This window comes from Carcharhinus amblyrhynchos, unplaced genomic scaffold (assembly GCF_965287045.1).
Source record: "Carcharhinus amblyrhynchos unplaced genomic scaffold, sCarAmb.v2.hapA scaffold_62, whole genome shotgun sequence".
Lineage (NCBI taxonomy): Eukaryota > Metazoa > Chordata > Chondrichthyes > Carcharhiniformes > Carcharhinidae > Carcharhinus > Carcharhinus amblyrhynchos.
In genome coordinates this window covers 1,009,495-1,027,894 of record NW_027649802.1, presented here as the reverse complement: position 1 = coordinate 1,027,894, position 18,400 = coordinate 1,009,495, and the positions used below count along the sequence as shown (strand labels likewise).

General features: G+C 45.0%; 1 protein-coding gene across 1 annotated transcript in view; it reads left to right on the top strand.

Annotated features, from left to right (window-relative positions):
* Positions 1 to 16,583, top strand: part of LOC145337702 (uncharacterized) — a 54,307-nt gene extending 37,724 nt beyond the window's left edge. Inside the window, exon 2 of the mRNA XM_080182534.1 lies at positions 15,670 to 16,583. Within this exon, the coding sequence (XP_080038660.1) occupies positions 15,670 to 16,583 (914 nt within the window). The remainder of the gene's footprint in view (positions 1 to 15,669) is intronic.
* Positions 16,584 to 18,400: the final 1,817 nt, after the last annotated feature.

Genomic DNA, 18,400 nt, shown 5'->3' with positions numbered 1-18,400 from the left:
TGGTAGGAAGGACTATTACTTACGTGGAGAAAAACTGCAGCAGGCGACGGTGCAGAGGGACCTCGGGGTCCTTGTGCATGAGTCGCAAAAACCCAGCTTGCAGGTGCAGCAGGTGGTCAGGAAGGCGAATGGGATGCTGGCCTTCATAGCGAGGGGGATTGAATATAAAAGTAGGGAGGTCTTGCTGCAGCTGTATAGGGCATTGGTGAGGCCGCAGCTGGAGTACTGTGTGCATTTTTGGGCACCGTACTTACGCAAGGATATTTTGGCCTTGGAGGGAGTGCAGAGGAGGTTTACTAGGCTGATACCGGAGTTGAGGGGGTTGAGCTATGAGGAGAGGCTGAATAAACTAGGCTTGTACTCGTTAGAGTTTAGAATGAGGGGAGATCTCATTGAGACGTATAAGATGATGAATGGGATGGATAGGATAGAGGTGGAGAGACTCTTCCCGCTCAGAAAGGACAGTAGGACTAGGGGGCACAGCCTCAAGATAAAGGGGGTGCGGTTTAGAACGGAGTTGAGGAGGAACTTCTTCACTCAAAGGGTGGTGAATCTCTGGAATTCTCTGCCCGTTGAAGTGGTGGAGGCTGCCTCGCTAAATATTTTTAAGAAGCGGGTTGATGGGTTTTTGATAAGAGAAGGGATTAAGGGTTATGGGGAGAAAGCGGGAAAGTGGAACTGAGCCACGACAGATCAGCCATGATCTTATTGAATGGCGGGGCAGGCTCGAAGGGCCAGATGGCCTACTCCTGCTCCTATTTCTTATGTTCTTATATTAATGCTATCTATTTATTGGCTCTTGTGTGGTAGATTCCTCTATCTGGTTCACTGTCACTCTCTCTTTTGATGGGTTTGTGGCCATTTGCTGCCAGAAGCTGAAAAGTGTATATTGCACTGTGAAAACTACAGCTATGGTCTGAGCTACAATTTCTGTTTTGATCTTTTAAAAAAAATGCTCATTTCTTCTTTATATATTATCCTGGAACTGTTACCCAAAACCAAACTTTGACTCTGAGTTGACATGGTTAGCATTTGACTGTTGTGATTGAATTTTAACTCCATTACTCCCATTTGCTTCAATTTTGTTACTCAGTGCGCTGACAGTCAGACACATTTTAGCCGAGTTTGTAAGGCACTAAGGACTGAGAGAAAGGGGGATAAGCACGTAAACCCAGAAATGGAGATCGGAAGATTATCAATGATTTTACACTTCACCATATCCAGCACATGCATACTCCTGTGGATGACAGAAATTCCATTTTACTTTTCCTATAGAATTACTGGAAATAATCTTGGAAGTTATAGCAATGCATTATATAGTTCTGGCAAAGTCAGATTGATGTTGCTGAATTTAAATGGTTGTACAAATACATTTCTTCATGTAATCACTCAGCAGAAATTCAGAGCTCCGTTCAAAAGTGCAGTAAAATGTCTGCTTAACTCATGTCCAAGTGTTTCCAAACGATGAGCCTGCTCATGCCCAGTGTGGGAGAAAATCACGTTAGGGCTCATGGGGCAGACAAGAGGGGCTGGTGGAGAAGAGTCAGGAACTACCTCCTGTCCAAAACAAAAAGACGGCCAAATTCCCTCCACCTCTCACCATAGGATTCTCATCACAGCATAGGCACCCAGAAATCAATCCCCTCATTCCTGGCATCGACATCATTATTTACTCTGACACTGGCAGAAGTGCCATCAGCTTCACCGTGCTGGCCATCCGCAATTTCAACTCACTGCACCCAAACTTCACTGAATCCTTTTTCCTCCTTTTAACAATCTGAGATGATCAATTTGACAAAACAATTGTGAACATGTCCTGATATCTGACACTTACAGATTTGTTATTTAACAATAATATGACTTTGTTTCCATCGTTGCAGTCTGTCTCTCTTTCTTGTCATCCTTTTTTTCTGGATCTATCTGTGAGGAAATATTACACCCAATATTTTATTTTTCTTTCATTCTTAATCCTGAACATAGAGCGCATTCCTCCGCTAAATTTAGGTCTAAGACGTATCGAAATACTGATCAATCGATTGGAGAGTAAAATTGTCTCGGCAATTGGAGTTAAGGAGAATCCGAACACACGCTAAAAACAGGAGAATGGATAGGGCAATGGTAGAACCCCTCAATGGTAAAGGAGGAAAGTGATCACACCATCATTTTCAATTTTACATTCCATCTGCAACTCATCTGCCCATATATCCAACCCACATCTTTAATCAATGCAAAACTTTCTCCTCCACTTTTACAGAATGTTTCCATCATCATCTCAATCTAAAGAACACAAAATGAGGGGAATCAACCTTTCTTCACAGCCGAAATCTTCCATCCGAAAACATGAATGTTAATATCGTCTGTACCCTGTCCAGTGTGGTGAAATCTCCCTGGTAGTGAGACGATCCGAACTGCACCTAGTACTCCAGTTCTGGCTTAACGAATATATGGATAGCTCCAGCATAAAACTTTCTGCTCCTATAATCTATGACACATTCCACTGCAGGTCGTCTCTCACAACTAAAGGTTCACAGTAGATGCCATCACCCTGGCCCTACTCTCCACACTGGAACACCCGGACATCAAGGACACTTACGGCAGACCCTACTGATTAACTTCAGTTCATCCTTCAACACCATTATTCCAACATTATCCATCTCCAAACTACGGGGACTGAGGTTCAGCCCCTCCCTCTGTGACTGGATCGTAATGGTACTAACAAAGAGACCACAATAGTTGGGACAGGCAAGAACATATCTGCAATGATTCCCCTCAATATTGGTGTCCTTCAAGGTTGTGCCTCAGCTCCTTACTAAACTCATTATAAACTAATAACGGTCTGATCAATTTCCCCTCCAGTTTGCTGGTAACACCATGTCTGTGAGTCTTATCACAAACAATATCAGGCTGAATACCTTAAAGAGATAGAGAATCTGGTGAAATGGTGCGATGACAATGGCCTCTCTCTCTCTCACTATCAACACAATGAAAGAGATAGTCACCAACTTCATGAAGTATAGTGGAAGACATGCCCCTGTCTACATCAATCAGGATGAAGTAGAAATGATCGAGAACGCCAGGTTTCTCAGTGTCCACATCACCAACAACCTGTCCTGGTCCCTCCACACCTCCACCACAGTTAGGGAAGCACACCAACACCTCTACTTTCTCAGAAGATGAAGGAAATGTACTGCGCCCACTATGACTCTTACCAAAATGTCCAGATAGATCACAGAAAGCATGTTTTATGGTTGTATCACAGCTTGATATGCCTCCTGCTCCGAGCAAGGCTACAAGAATCTACAAACTGTAGCCCAGTCCATAACATAAACCAGTCTCCCATCCATTGAAAATGACTACACTCCCTGCTGCCTTGGAAAGAGACACAGTCATTAAGAGTCTCTTGCTCCTGGACATTCGCTTGTCCAACATCTTCCATCGGAAATAAAGATACAAACGTCTAAAGCCATAAACCAACCAATTCAATAACAACTCATTGTCTGCTGCCATCAGACTTTTGAATGGACTGACGCTATATTAAGGTTATCTTTCTCTGCAGCCTTGAACGTTATGATCTGCACAATCTCCTTTCCTTCTCTGCACATGCTGTGTTTTGTCTGTTTCGTATGCAAGAAAGAATATGTTTCACTGTATAAGAATACATGTTACAATAGTAAACTAAATCAAATTAAATACAACTGACAGATGCAGACGTCCCGTATGCCTTGCTAACAAACCAATCTGTCCTGCCACAGTCAGGTATCCGTAGTCAAGGACTCCAGACATCCCTCTGTTCTCGATGTCAAGCGCACACTAATTCATTGGGTAAAAACGTGTCGTTTTGTTCCTTCCAAAGTGATCACACCATAATTTTCAATTTTACATTCCATCTGCAACTCATCTGCCCAAATGTCCAACCCACATCTTTAATCAATGCAAAACTTTCTTCTCCACTTTTACAGAATGTTTCCATCATCTGCAAACCCCACCCCAAAGGACGTTGTTTATATTTGCCCCCAAAAGGGATCAGACCAGATTGGGTTGTGTGTTGTGCAGTGAGGAAGGATTACTTGACAGTTTGGTCCAGTGAGAGAATCCTTGGGGATGAGTGATCATAATATGGTAGAATTCATTTTCAGGGTGAACAATGATGTAATTGGTTCTGAGATCAGAGTCCTGTGTGTCAATAACAGTAACTCTGATTGCAGGAGACAGGAATTGGCCAGAATGGACTGAGAAACATCGCTGAAATAAAAGAGGGCAGACAGGCAATGGCAGACATTTAAATAATGAATTAGAGAACTCCAAAAGTTGTTTATTCAAGAGTGAGATGGTAATTAGGGCCAAACATGGAATATAAGGGAAATTAGAGATAAAATCAGACTTAAAGAAGGTGGATACAAATTGACAAGGAAAAGCAATAAACCTGAGGATTGGGAGCAGTTCAAATTCAGCAACAGAGGACCAATGGATTGATGAAGAAGGGAAAATAGTGCATGGAAGGAAATTGGCAGAGAACATAAAAAGCTCACTGTAAAAATTTCTATAGGTATGCAATAGTGAGAAAAGTGACAAAAAATGTTTACAGTCAGAAAGGGGAAATTCATAACAGGAAATAAAGAAATGGCTGGGGTGTAGAAAATTTTGATGGGTATAGATAGAGTGAATGCAAGCAGGCTTTTTCCACTGAGGCTAGGGGAGAAAAAAACCAGAGGGCATGGGTTAAGGGTGAAAGGAGAAACGTTTAAAGGGAATGTTAGTGGAGTCTTCTTCACGCAGAGAGTGCTGGGAGTGTGGAATGAGTCACCGGATAAAGCAGTAAATGTGGGGTCACTTTTAACATTTAAGAAAAACTTCGACAGGTTCATGGATGAGAGGGGGGGTGTGGAGGGATATGGTCCAAGGGCAGGTCAGTGGGACTAGGCAAAAAATGGCTCGGCTCAGACAAGAAGGACTAAAAGACCTGTTTCTGAGATGCAATTTCCTATGGTTCTATTAATTAAATTTGTACTTTGTTTCAGTCTTCACAAAGGAAGACATGAATAACGTATCAGAAGTTCTGAGAGAAACATGTTGTAGTGATGAGCTGAAGGAAATCTGTATTAGTGGATAAATGGTTTTGGGGAAGTTGATAGGTTTACAGGTAGATAACTCTCTAGGTCCTTATAATATGCATCACAGAGTACTTAAGGAAATGGCCCTGGGATTAGGAAAATCTCGGATCTATTGGTCCTTATTTTTTAAATGCTTTGGAGTCTGGAATAGTTCCTACAGATTGGAGAGTGGTGAATGTAAGCCCACTAAGTAGGGAAAAGCTGGGAATGTAGACCAGTAGCCTACCATTGATACTGGAGAAGGTTCAAGAATCTATTATCAAGGATTTCATAAACCGGTATTTGGAAGGCAGTGGTGTATCAGACAAATTCAGCATGGAAATCCATATGAACTAAATTCATCAAAGTTCCCACATCTGATGGAAAGGACTCTTAGGGATAGGATGGATGAGCACTTACAGCGTTGCAATCTGATTAGGGATATGCAGCATGGCTTTGTAAAGGGGAAGTCTTGCCTTACGAATCTGGTAGAATTTTTTGAGGAGGTGGCAAAAACGGTTGACGAAGGACGAGCCGTTGATGTCATCTATATGGATTTCAGTAAGGCGTTTGACAAAGTCCCTCATGGTAGGCTGGTAGAAAAGATTAAGGCACATGGGATATGTGGTCAGGTATCTAGACGGGTAGAGAACTGGCTTGCAAAGAGGAGTCAGAGAGTAGTTGTGGAGGGGTCCTTTTCTAGCTGGAGGTCTGTCACTAGTGGTGTGCCGCAGGGCTCAGTACTGGGACCTCTTCTCTTTGTAGTGTATATAAATGATTTGGAAGACGGAGTAGGTGGTGTGATCAGCAAATTTGCTGATGACACCAAGATGGCTGGATTGGCGGGCAGTGAGGAGCAGTGTCTGGCAATACAGCGGGATATTGATAGGCTGGTATATTGGGTAGATACATGGCAAATGGAGTTTAATTTAATCCGGATAAATGTGAGGTGATGCATTTTGGCCGGAATGATGTCGGGGGGAGTTATATGATAAAGGGTAAGCCTGTAAGGAGTATAGAATCGCAGCGAGACCTGGGGGTGCAAGTGCACAAGTCTTTGAAGGTGGCAGTGCAAGTGGAGAGTGTGGTGAAGAAAGCCTATGGTATGTTAGCCTTTATAGGAAGGGGTATAGAATATAAGAGCTGGAGTCTAATGTTGCAGTTGTACAGAATGTTGGTTAGGCTGCATTTGGAGTACTGCATCCAGTTCTGGTCGCCTTACTACCGGAAGGACGTGGAGACTCTGGAGAGAGTGCAGAGGAGGTTTACCAGGATGTTGCCTGGTGTGGAAGGACTGGGGTAGAACATAGAACATAGAACATAGAACATTACAGCGCAGAACAGGCCCTTCGGCCCACGATGTTGCGCCGACCAGTTACAAAAACAATGACCCACTAGCCTATACCAATCCCTTTTCGTCCATAAACCTATCCAGAGATCTCTTAAACGCCCCCAAACTAGACGCATTTACAACTGCAGCAGGCAGGGCATTCCAATCCCTCACCACCCGCTGGGTAAAGAACCTACCCCTGACATCCGTCCTGTAGCTACCCCCCCTTAATTTAAAGCCATGCCCCCTCGTGCTAGCTTTCTCCATCCGAGGAAAAAGGCTATCACTATCCACCCTATCTAAACCTCTAATCATCTTATATGTTTCAATAAGATCCCCTCTTAGCCGCCTTCTTTCCAACGAAAACAACCCTAAATCCCTCAGTCTCTCCTCATAGGACCTCCCTACCATACCAGGCAACATCCTAGTAAACCTCCTCTGCACCCTCTCCAACGCCTCCACATCCTTCTTGTAATGCGGGGACCAGAACTGCACACAGTACTCCAAGTGCGGCCGCACTAGAGTAGTGTACAGTTGCAACATTACACTGCGACTCCTAAATTCAATCCCCCTACCAATAAACGCCAAGACACCGTACGCCTTCTTGACAACCTTATCTACTTGATTCCCAACCTTCAGGGATCTATGTACACACACACCTAGATCCCTCTGTTCATCCACACTATTCAAAGTCCTCCCGTTAGCCCTATACTCGACACATCTGTTGCTCCTACCAAAGTGAATTACCTCACACTTCTCCGCATTAAATTCCATCCGCCACCTCTCGGCCCAGCTCTGCAACCTATCTAAGTCTCCCTGCAGCCTATGACACCCTTCCTCACAATCTACCACACCTCCAACTTTGGTGTCATCAGCAAATTTACTAATCCACCCAACTATACCCTCATCCAGATCATTAATAAAAATTACAAACAACAGTGGCCCCAAAACAGATCCCTGAGGCACACCACTCGTAACTGCACTCCATGATGAATATTTACCATCCACCACCACCCTCTGTCTCCTATCTGATAGCCAATTCCTGATCCAACTTCCTAGATTACCCACAATCCCATACATCTGCATTTTCTGCAGAAGCCTACCATGGTGAACCTTATCGAACGCCTTACTAAAATCCATGTATACCACGTCAACTGCCTTACCCCCATCCACCTCTTTGGTCACCTTCTCAAAAAACTCAATAAGGTTAGTAAGGCACGACCTACCCGCTACAAAACCATGCTGACTATTTCTAATCAATTCATTACACTCCAAATAACTATAAATCCTATCCCTAATAATTTTTTCTAAAACCTTGCCCACAACAGAAGTAAGACTCACCGGTCTATAATTCCCGGCAAAGTCTCTGTTCCCCTTCTTAAACAATGGGACAACATTCGCTATCCTCCAATCCTCCGGGACTACACCAGAGACCAATGACGACCTGAAGATCTGAGCCAGAGGCTCTGCAATCACCTCTCTAGCCTCCCAGAGAATCCTAGGGTAGATCCCATCCGGACCAGGGGACTTATCTATTTTCAGCCCCTCAAGAATTTCCAGCACATCCTCTTTATCAACCGTAATACTGTCTATTTTACACCCCTGCAACCCAATGTCCTCCTCAGCTATATTCATGTCCCCCTGCGTGAACACCGAAGAGAAATATTGGTTCAATACTTCTCCAATCTCCTCCGGTTCCACACACAACTTCCCCCTGCTGTCTGTAACTGGCCCTAATCTTGCCCTGACCAACCTTCTGTTCTTGACATACCTATAGAACGCCTTAGGATTCTCCTTAATCCTATCAGCCAAAGTCTTCTCATGTTCTCTTTTAGCCCTTCTCAACTCACTCTTCAACTCCCTCCTAGCCAATCTAAAGCTTTCTAGTGCACTATCTGAGCCCTCCAATCTCATCCGAACATAAACCTCCTTTTTCTTTTTAACCATCGACTCAACTCTTTTAGTGCACCACGGTTCCCTAGATCTACCAAATCCACCATGCCTGACAGGGACATACCTATCAAGGACTCGCAGTAGTTGCTCCTTGAAAAAACTCCACATTTCAGACGTTCCCAGTCCCTGTAATCCCCTAATCCAATCCATGCTTCCTAATTCACTCCTGATAGCCTCATAATCGCCCTTACCCCAGCTAAAATTGCTGACCCGAGGTTCATGCCTATCTCTTCCCATCACTAAGGTGAACGTAACCGAATTGTGGTCACTATCACCAAAATGCACACCAACTTCCAAGTCTAGCACCTGGTCTGGCTCATTTCCCAGCACCAAATCCAATATAGCCTCACCTCTAGTTGGCCTGTCTACATACTGAGACAAAAAACCTTCCTGCACGCTTTGTACAAACACTGACCCCTCTAGCGAGCTAGAACTATAGCAACTCCAATCAATATTCGTAAAGTTAAAGTCCCCCATAACAATTACCCTATTATTTTCACTCCTAACCAGGATTGTCTCCGCAATCCTTTCCTCAACCTCTCTAGAACTTTTAGGAGGTCTATAAAAGACTCCCAACAGGGTGACCTCTCCTCTCCTATTTCTAATCTCCGCCCATACTACCTCAACTGACAAGTCCTCATCAAACTTTCTCTCCGACACTGTGATACAGTCCTTGACTAGCAATGCTACCCCACCCCCCCTTCTACCTTCTTCTCTACTCCGACTAAAGCACTTGTACCCCGGAACCTGCAACATCCATTCCTGACCCTGCTCTATCCATGTCTCAGAAATGGCCACAACATCAAAGTCCCAGGTACTGATCCACGCTGCAAGTTCATCCACTTTATTGCGAATACTCCTCGCATTAAAGTACACGCATTTCAAACCCTGCTCCGCCCCACCCCCACTATGCCGTGCCTTGCATTCCCCAACTATGCCCCCCTCACTTTCACCCCCTTTCCTCACTATCCCTCCCCCCCTCCGAATCAGTTTAAACCTTCCTGCATCGCTTTTGCAAATTTACCCCCCAGGATATTGATTCCCCTCTGGTTCAGGTGTAGACCATCCCTCTTATAGAGGTCCCACCTTCCCCAGAATGAGCCCCAATTGCTCAAGTACCTGAACCCCTCCCTCCTGCACCATCCCCTCAGCCACGAGTTCAAACTTTCCCTCTCCCTATTCCTCTCTAAACTATCCCGTGGCACAGGCAAGAGTCCAGATATAACTACTCTTTCTGACTTCGCCTTTAGTTTCCACCCCAACTCCATAAATCTTTGCTTAATATCCCCTTCCCTTAATCTCCCTATGTCATGTGTCCCCACATGAACTATAACTTGGGGTTGATCTCCCTCTCCCCTAAGAGTCCTGAATACTCTGTCCGATACATCCTGGACCCCAGCCCCTGGTAGGCAACACACCAGCCCAGAGTCCCTACCCTTACCTCCAACTCTCCTATCCGTCCCCATAACTGTGGAGTCCCCAATCACGAGGCCCAATCTCTTACCCCTAACCACCTGAGGCTTGTCAATAGGCTTACCCCCAGAGACCTGCTCCCTTTGGCTATCCCCAGTTGATTTCTCCTCAACTGTAGCCTCCAGGACCGAGAACCTATTTTGGAGGGGAACAGCCCCAGGGGATTGTCCCCCCAACTGCTTTTTGCCCCTCTTCCTGGCAGTGACCCAAGACTTATTTCTAGGAGTGACTATCTCCTTATAACTCCTTTCTATGTCCGCCTCCACTTCCCGAATTATACGGAGCTCCTCTAATTCCCCTTCCAGCTCCTTTACACGCTCCTCCAGAAACTGCAATCTAACACACTTCCCACAAGTAAAATCACCTGAAACACTGTGGGAGTCCCTCACTACATACATCCCACAGGAGATGCAGCTTACAGCCTGAACTGCCATCCCTGAATCAATTACCAGCAGAAAAGTAAAAATATAAAAAAAAAACTTCCCTCACACTTATAATTAGGTTAGAGGAGGTGGAAGGGTGGGATTCTCTACCAGTGTAGAGAATCGGGAATCCTCTCTGCACTAATTTATAGTGTTAGGGGCACGAGAGAAAAAAACTACAACTACCGGTAAGCGTCCTAGTGACGACTTCCGGTTTCTAACTAATTTAAAAAAAAACCGCCGAAACTCGCGACTTAACACTAAAAATAAAAAGTTAAACGGAATAAACAGAAAAATATACCTTATTTTTGCCTCCTCGCACGCCCAAAAATTGCTGCCTCTCGACTCTGCTCCACAGGAACAATGAGGAAATGAGGTATGAGGAAAGATTGAAGAAATTGGGGCTCTTTTCCCTTGAAAGACGCCGACTGAGGGGGGATCTAATAGAGGTATATAAGATTATGAAGGGTATAGACAGAGTAAACAGAGGTAAGCTATTTCCTATGTTAGAGACATGTAGGACAAGGGGCCATGGGCTTAAGGTGAGGGGGGAGCGGTACAACACAGATATTAGAGGGAGGTTTTTCACACAGAGGGTAGTGGGGGTATGGAATGCTCTGCCAAGTAAGGTGGTGGAGGCAGGCACGCTGGAGTTGTTTAAGAGTAACTTAGACAGGCACATGGGTGGGTTGGAGATGGGAGGATATAGGAGATTGTTTCAAATAAGGTTCATTAGCATTGGGGCGTCCTTGGTAAGGTAAATGAATCTGGTATGATAATGTTTTTTTCTTTTCATTTACAGGTTTTAAGTCGGTCCGCCTCGTGTCCAACGAGGGGCATACACGCGATGGGTCGTACTGGGGCTGCTCTTGGTTGTTCGAGATTGGCCTCGTGCTTCATGTCGTTAGTGTGTGCCTAAACTGGACCAGATACTGGGCAAGACGACAGCTCAGTGACTATCACTGATTGCTGTGCAGACACATGGATTTGGGCCGGTGTCTGTGGGAGTTTGCGCATTCTCCCCGTGCTTGCGTGGGTTTTCTCCGGGTGCTCCGGTTTCCTCCCACACCCCAAAGATGTGCTATTAGACTGACTGGCAGGAATAAATTGTCCCTAAATCAGTTTCTCTCAATCTGGATGGCCATAAAACATTGGATAGGGGTCATGGGTGGAGCGGGGAACTGGTGGTGTTAAGATGGCAGCGTGGGCTTGTTGGGCCGAAGGGCCTGTTTCCTGGGCTGATTTTGTTCTTTGTTCTTTGTGTACAGAAAAAAAATCTGGACATTTCTATGGTTTATAGCAAACTGAGCCAACAAAATCAGACTTGGACTTGTTCCTGATAGATCCAGGAGAACAGGAAGGTGAGGATAAAGGAATGGCGAACATCTCTTGCCTAAAGTATCAGGCAAGTAGCCTTATTGAAACACCAGCTCCTGATACTTTGACAACAGTCTGACATTATACAATCCGGGCAGTGCTGATTCTTTATATCAATTCTTCTGAAAATAAAGACAGCTCAGGTGCTTGGTTTGGATGTTTATTATTTCTGGAGAAAATCGATGCTGGTTTAAATGATTAATGGCACCGTTCTATGGAGGGCCCATTCTGACTGGTTTGTTTCCGAGTAGTTTGGGACCCTGTGTTTCGATCCAAATGAAGCTCCCAAAGCTTGTTCTGGTGAAATGAGGTCACCATTTATTAGTCTACTCTGCAAGTCTATTAATGATTATTCCCATGATTGTGTGCAGATATTGTGTTGCATTATAAGAACATAAGAACATAAGAAATAGGAGCAGGAGTAGGCCATCTGGCCCTTCGAGCCTGCCCCGCCATTCAATAAGATCATGGCTGATCTGTCGTGGCTCAGTTCCACTTTCCCGCCCTCTCCCCATAACCCTTAATCCCCTCTCTTATCAAAAACCCATCAACCCGCTTCTTAAAAATATTTAGCGAGGCAGCCTCCACCACTTCAACGGGCAGAGAATTCCAGAGATTCACCACCCTTTGAGTGAAGAAGTTCCTCCTCAACTCCGTTCTGAACTGCCCCCCCTTTATCTTGAGGCTGTGCCCCCTAGTCCTACTGTCTTTTTTGAGCGGGAAGAGTCTTTCCACCTCTATCCTATCCATCCCATTCATCATCTTATACGTCTCAATGAGATCTCCCCTCATTCTTCTAAACTCTAACGAGTACAAGCCTAGTTTATTCAGCCTCTCCTCATAGCTCAACCCCCTCAACTCCGGTATCAGCCTAGTAAACCTCCTCTGCACTCCCTCCAAGGCCAAAATATCCTTGCGCAGGTGCGGCGCCCAAAACTGCACACAGTACTCCAGCTGCGGCCTCACCAATGCCCTATACAGCTGCAGCAAGACCTCCCTACTTTTATATTCAATCCCCCTCGCTATGAAGGCCAGCATCCCATTTGCCTTCCTGACCACCTGCTGCACCTGCAGGCTGGGTTTTTGCGACTCATGCACAAGGACCCCGAGGTCCCTCTGCACCGTCGCCTGCTGCAGTTTTTCGCCACGTAAGTAATAGTCCTTCCTACCATTATTCCTACCAAAGTGGACCACCTCACACTTGCCACACTTATCCCTTTCAATTCTATCAACTTCTTTTTTCTTTCAAATTGTCTTTCTACTTGCTGATTACATTTTTTACCGAACTGATGAAGATCAGTGATCCCAGTGCTGATCCTTACATCATTCACTGACTACAGTCTCCAAATCTTTTAAATCCCTGCACTTTGGTTTCTGTTTTGGAACTGGGTTGTGTTCCATTCTGCTGACAGTAGCCTCACTGCACAGGATCTGATTTTAGACATGCTTTGTTGTAACTTACCGAATCATTAAGAAAATCAGCATTGTGGCCATCAATTTTGAAACACCAATTCCTGATAACTTCTAACGTAATTTCATAAAGCATAGCCTTGTTTTTATGGGCACTGTTAGTACTCTGTGTTTACTCTGCGTTTGGATGCATTGTTCTTCTTAATACTGACCTTGTGTTGATGGGTTCTATAGTTACCTTCATTACTTTCTCTCTTCCAGTAACAGTAACGTCCATTCCAAGCAATCGATGAAGATAAAACATTTTGGATTGATAATACTGTCTGTGTTGTCACTCCCCATTGTTTATATTAAGTTATTTGGATACATTCCATCCAAACCAAAGGTTTACCTTCTCCTTAATTTAATAAATGTTTGGTGAAAACATGCTCCTATCTGAATTCTCCTATTGCTATTTGACAATATAATGCCATCGATCCGGATGATTTTCCTTTCTATATGTTCTGAATCCTCACCCACTGCTTCAGCCTGTCTGGAGTGTCCTGTCAAATGGGTTTGTCCTGTGAACAGAGCTATGCCCCAGGAGAAAGAAAAATAATTTTCTCCGTGTCAGTCTATCTAACAGTTCCTGAATAGAGTGCCCCCATATCCAGTTGTGTGGGACTTGTCTGACCGACAACAGGGGGACTGCCTCGAAGGCAGCGTACCCCCACAATCTCCCACTCAGACATTGAAAGAAGACAATGTTTCCTTTTGTTTTGTTGATTATTGATTCTCTTTGGAATTGGTTTCATGCTCACCGGTGCCGATATGGGAATATAAATATTAGCAATTTAATCACATTCTGTTCTGATATTCTGCTGTAAAGTGTGGACGGGTGTAAACTTTCACATTCAGATTCCCCTACTGAAAAATCCGGAACCAGCACAAACTGTGCTGTTGTTGTGCAGAAGACATGTATTTATGAACCTTGTGATTAACATGATGCATGTTCCAATTCTTCATTGGTTGATAATACAGTATGCTGCTAGCTGTGCTGCCTTTAGGCAGGAGGTGTACCCCATTCTTTTATCCTCAACTTCCTGGTCTCCTGGGTGCATTCATAAGAGTGTCAGGCTGTAACATGTAGTACCAGATATCGATCAATGAATATAAAAGTAGGGAGGTCTTGCTGCGGCTGTATAGGGCATTGGTGAGGCCGCAGCTGGAGTACTGTGTGCAGTTTTGGTCACCGCACTTACGCAAGGATATTTTGGCCCTGGAGGGAGTGCAGAGGAGGTTTACTAGGCTGATGCCAGAGTTGAAGGGGTTGAGCTATGAGGAGAGGCTGAATAAATTAGGCTTGTACTCGTTAGAGTTTAGAAGAATGAGGGGAGATCTCATTGAGACGTATAAGATGATGAATGGGATGGATAGGATAGAGGTGGAGAGACTCTTCCCGCTCAAAAAAGACAGTAGGACTAGGGGGCACAACCTCAAGATAAAGGGGGGGCGGTTTAGAACGGAGTTGAGGAGGAACTTCTTCACTCAAAGGGTGGTGAATCTCTGGAATTCTCTGCCTGTTGAAGTGGTGGAGGCTGCCTCGCTAAATATTTTTAAGACGCGGGTTGATGGGTTCTTGATAAGAGAGGGGATTAAGGGTTATGGGGAGAGGGCAGGAATGTGGAACTGAGCCACTTCAGATCAGCCATGATCTTATTGAATGGCGGGGCAGGCTCAAAGGGCTAGATGGCCGACTCCTGCTCCTATTTCTTATGTTCTTATGTTCTATCATGACTCATCGTGTAAAAAACATCACTCCACTTTTCCACATTGCCCGTATAACCAATGTTTTCATGAAAAAACTCTGTCTCTGCATTGAACATACTTAATCCTATCTCTACAACAATGTGGAAAATAATTCCTGAGTTTGACTAGTCTCTGAGAAAATAAATTCTGCATTTCTGTGTTTTAACCTGGCCACATCTTATTCCAAGATTACATCCCTCAATTCCTAGACTATCTCATAAGTGGGAGCACTTGTCGGCATCTATCTTGTCCAGCTCTCTGTGAATCGCATTCATCTCCACAGGGTTCCCTCTCATTCTTCTAAAATCCAACGGATGCAGTTTCAACCATCTCATCTTTTCCTCGTGTGAATTTCTCCCCATATATGGAATCAATCTATTCAAATGATTATCCCCGACACCATGATACACTTCCTCAGAAACTGGGACCCAAACTGTTCACATTCTTGTCATTGTGATCGAACTGGAATCTAGCAATAATTCAGTTTTTATACACAATTATTTTGGAAATAAAGTTCAGTTGCCCTCCACAATTATCAGCTGAATGTACATGCTGGCTTTTAGTGACTTACACACAAGGACACCCCACACCTCACCAAAAGCATTGAATTAACAGTCAGCCTCCTCCTGTCAGCTTGATCTCCACAACTATATTAACCCTTTAGTTGGTTTAGAATGGATGGTCATTGGGTCGTGGTTGAGATTTTCACAAAATAAATGCTGACTGAGGCCTAATTCATCAACTGTTTGGCCCAATACAGCTTTCCTTACTGCCTGATTGTATTATCAATAATACTGTGTATTATTTCCCTGTCTCTGTCTTACAGCTCATTTAATGGGCATTCTGGTTTTGTCCCGAAGAAATTGTGGTCTCTCCATTTGTACAACTCGTTACCTCCTCGCAATGGCAACAGCAGATCTACTCGTCATTATCATTGTGGTCATACTGACCGTCATCAATGAATATTATTTTCCTGTAAGCTTCCTGTACATCACACCTGTGTGTAGTGTTAAGACTGTCCTCATGGCTGCAACCACAGAATGTTCTGTTTGGTTCACCATCATGTTTTCTTTCCATCGATTTGTGGCCATTCGTTTCCAGAAGTTGAAAACAAAATACTGCACCAGGAAAACTGCAAATGTGGTTCTTGTAACAACATGCATTCTGTTCCTTTTAAAAAATATCCCCTTCTACTTTAAAGAGGAACCTATATTCATATATAAAAATGTACCATGGGGCTGTCAAACAAAGGTAAACTCTTTTACTGATCCCGTTTGGGTTGGATTTCAATGGTTTGATAAGGTTGTAACTCCATTGCTCCCGTTTGGTTTAATTCTATCGATTAATGCTCTGACTGTCCGACATATTATAATAACAAGCAGAGTCCGTAAGGTACTGAAGGCTCAGCGTCCGGATGGAAATAACAGTGATCCAGAGATGGAGAGCAGAAGGAAATCTATGATTTTACTCTTCACAATATCCGGCACATTCATTCTTCTGTGGACTGTCAATGTTGTACAATTTGTATATGTTAAGATAATAGGATTATTTTCCATCAGTGATTCTGCATATACATTACAAGCTGTAGGAGGTACGATGCTCAGCCTAAATTGCTGCACAAACACATTTATTCATGTGGTCACTCTTTCCCAGTTTAGAGAACATATGTATTCGATGTTGACATATCCTCTCAAAGCAATTCCACAGAGACTCAGCGGATTAAGGAAGTGTTCCCAATGATAGGTAGTTGAATTAGTGGATGTGTATCTTTGTACATTCACCACCATCCGCTTTCCCCAAGCACAGGCTTCTTCCCATCAATATGTTAACCTTCAGTCATTCAGATAAGTCCATTCAGTGTGCACTGCCAGCTCAGCACACAATGGAGCATGGCGACGTGATCTGCTGTTGTGTTAGTCAATTCTATACTCGAAGCAGATCAGTGGCCACTTTCACAGATCATTGACAGATGAGTTTGTCCAACGTGTGAGAGACACGGAAGAAATGCAGCATGAGGCCATTGATTTGGTGTTCACTATGACACACAATCTTTGTGACTTAGTTGGAAGCCTTTCTCATTTAGTCAATTGATACGAAATCCTGTGTTTGATCCCCACCAGGGCAGTGAATAAGTAAAGTGGGAGGAAGGGTTACTAAACAGTTGAAGTCAGTTGTGAACCCCAGTATTCTCCTTTGTTGTGATCAGTCAGAACCTGGAGTCAGGTAAATGTGCCCGATGTGATTCCAGTGTGTGGCCACAATAATGAATGGTAATCCACGCGGACAACTTCCAGGGAAAGGGGGTAAGGCAGCAGTGTATAGGCGTGACCGTGAAAGGGTCTGTAATCACATAAGATTAAAAATCACACAAGCTGCTGTGGGAGAAACCATGACTGAAGCACACATAGATCCGTCTCAAGGACCATATTGTTCCCAGTTACAAGAGAGGCATTAATCACCCAGTCTGAACACAAAAATACTGGAATGGTGTGCAGCTCAGCCCATGTGTGTCCATTACTACAAGAGGAGCAATGGAAATGGGAGGAACACTGTAGGTCGCTGTCCAATTAGTCAGATATGATGTTCTCCAGCCTGCCAGCCTCGTGTTTGTCACCGGCGGGAGGTTTTCCAGCAGCAGCATCCTCCGATCTCCCACGGTCACTGGGAATTCCTATGGGGAACTCCTCACTCTGTGGGGAAAGATCGCTGCCGGGAGTGTGTTGACGGTAGGACTGGAGGATCCCACTGTCACAAACGATTGGAGAATCCCGGTGAGAGTTCTTGTTTACTGAAGATATTGGGGTTGAATATCCAGGTTCACGGTGCTGCTGGAGGAGACCAGTGGGAGATATCAGCGGGAGGAGGAGGGGGGCGCTAGTGGGATTCAGGACCAGCACCAGGGTGATCGCCAGTCTCCGGGGGCAATGCTTCCTCATACAATCATCCCTGTGCCAGGAATTGATGTGGGAATGATTATAATGTTGGAATCACTGTTCCAACATCATTAGCGAGTCTAGGACGGTCTTCTCCGGGCTTGCTAGTGTAGCCCCTCATCCCAGACACCCCCTCCACCCCTCCCAGTCCCCCGGCTGGGAGAGAGTCCCATCAACAGGGACCGTGTGTGATCACCACGAGAGTGGACACAGAGGCCATTGAGGTCAGGGTGTGCCGCTCAGACAGAGCCTGGCCTGCCCTGCCAACCTGACAACCTGGCATTGCCAACCTGGCACACTGGCACTTCCCCCAGGCACAATGTTACTGCCCGCCAGGCACCAACCACTCGAGGGGTGGGGGAGAGGGGGCTGGGGGGGGGGTGGAAGTAAGGTGCTGTGGCCCACTGTGTGAATGGCCTAGTGAGGGGACACTCCTAATGGACAGGGGGGGGACACTCCTAATGGACAGGGGGGACACTCCTAATGGACAGGGGGGACACTCCTAATGGACAGGGGGGGGACACTCCTAATGGACAGGGGGGGACACTCCTAACGGACAGGGGGGGACACTCCTAATGGACAGGGGGGGACACTCCTAATGGACAGGGGGGGGACACTCCTAAT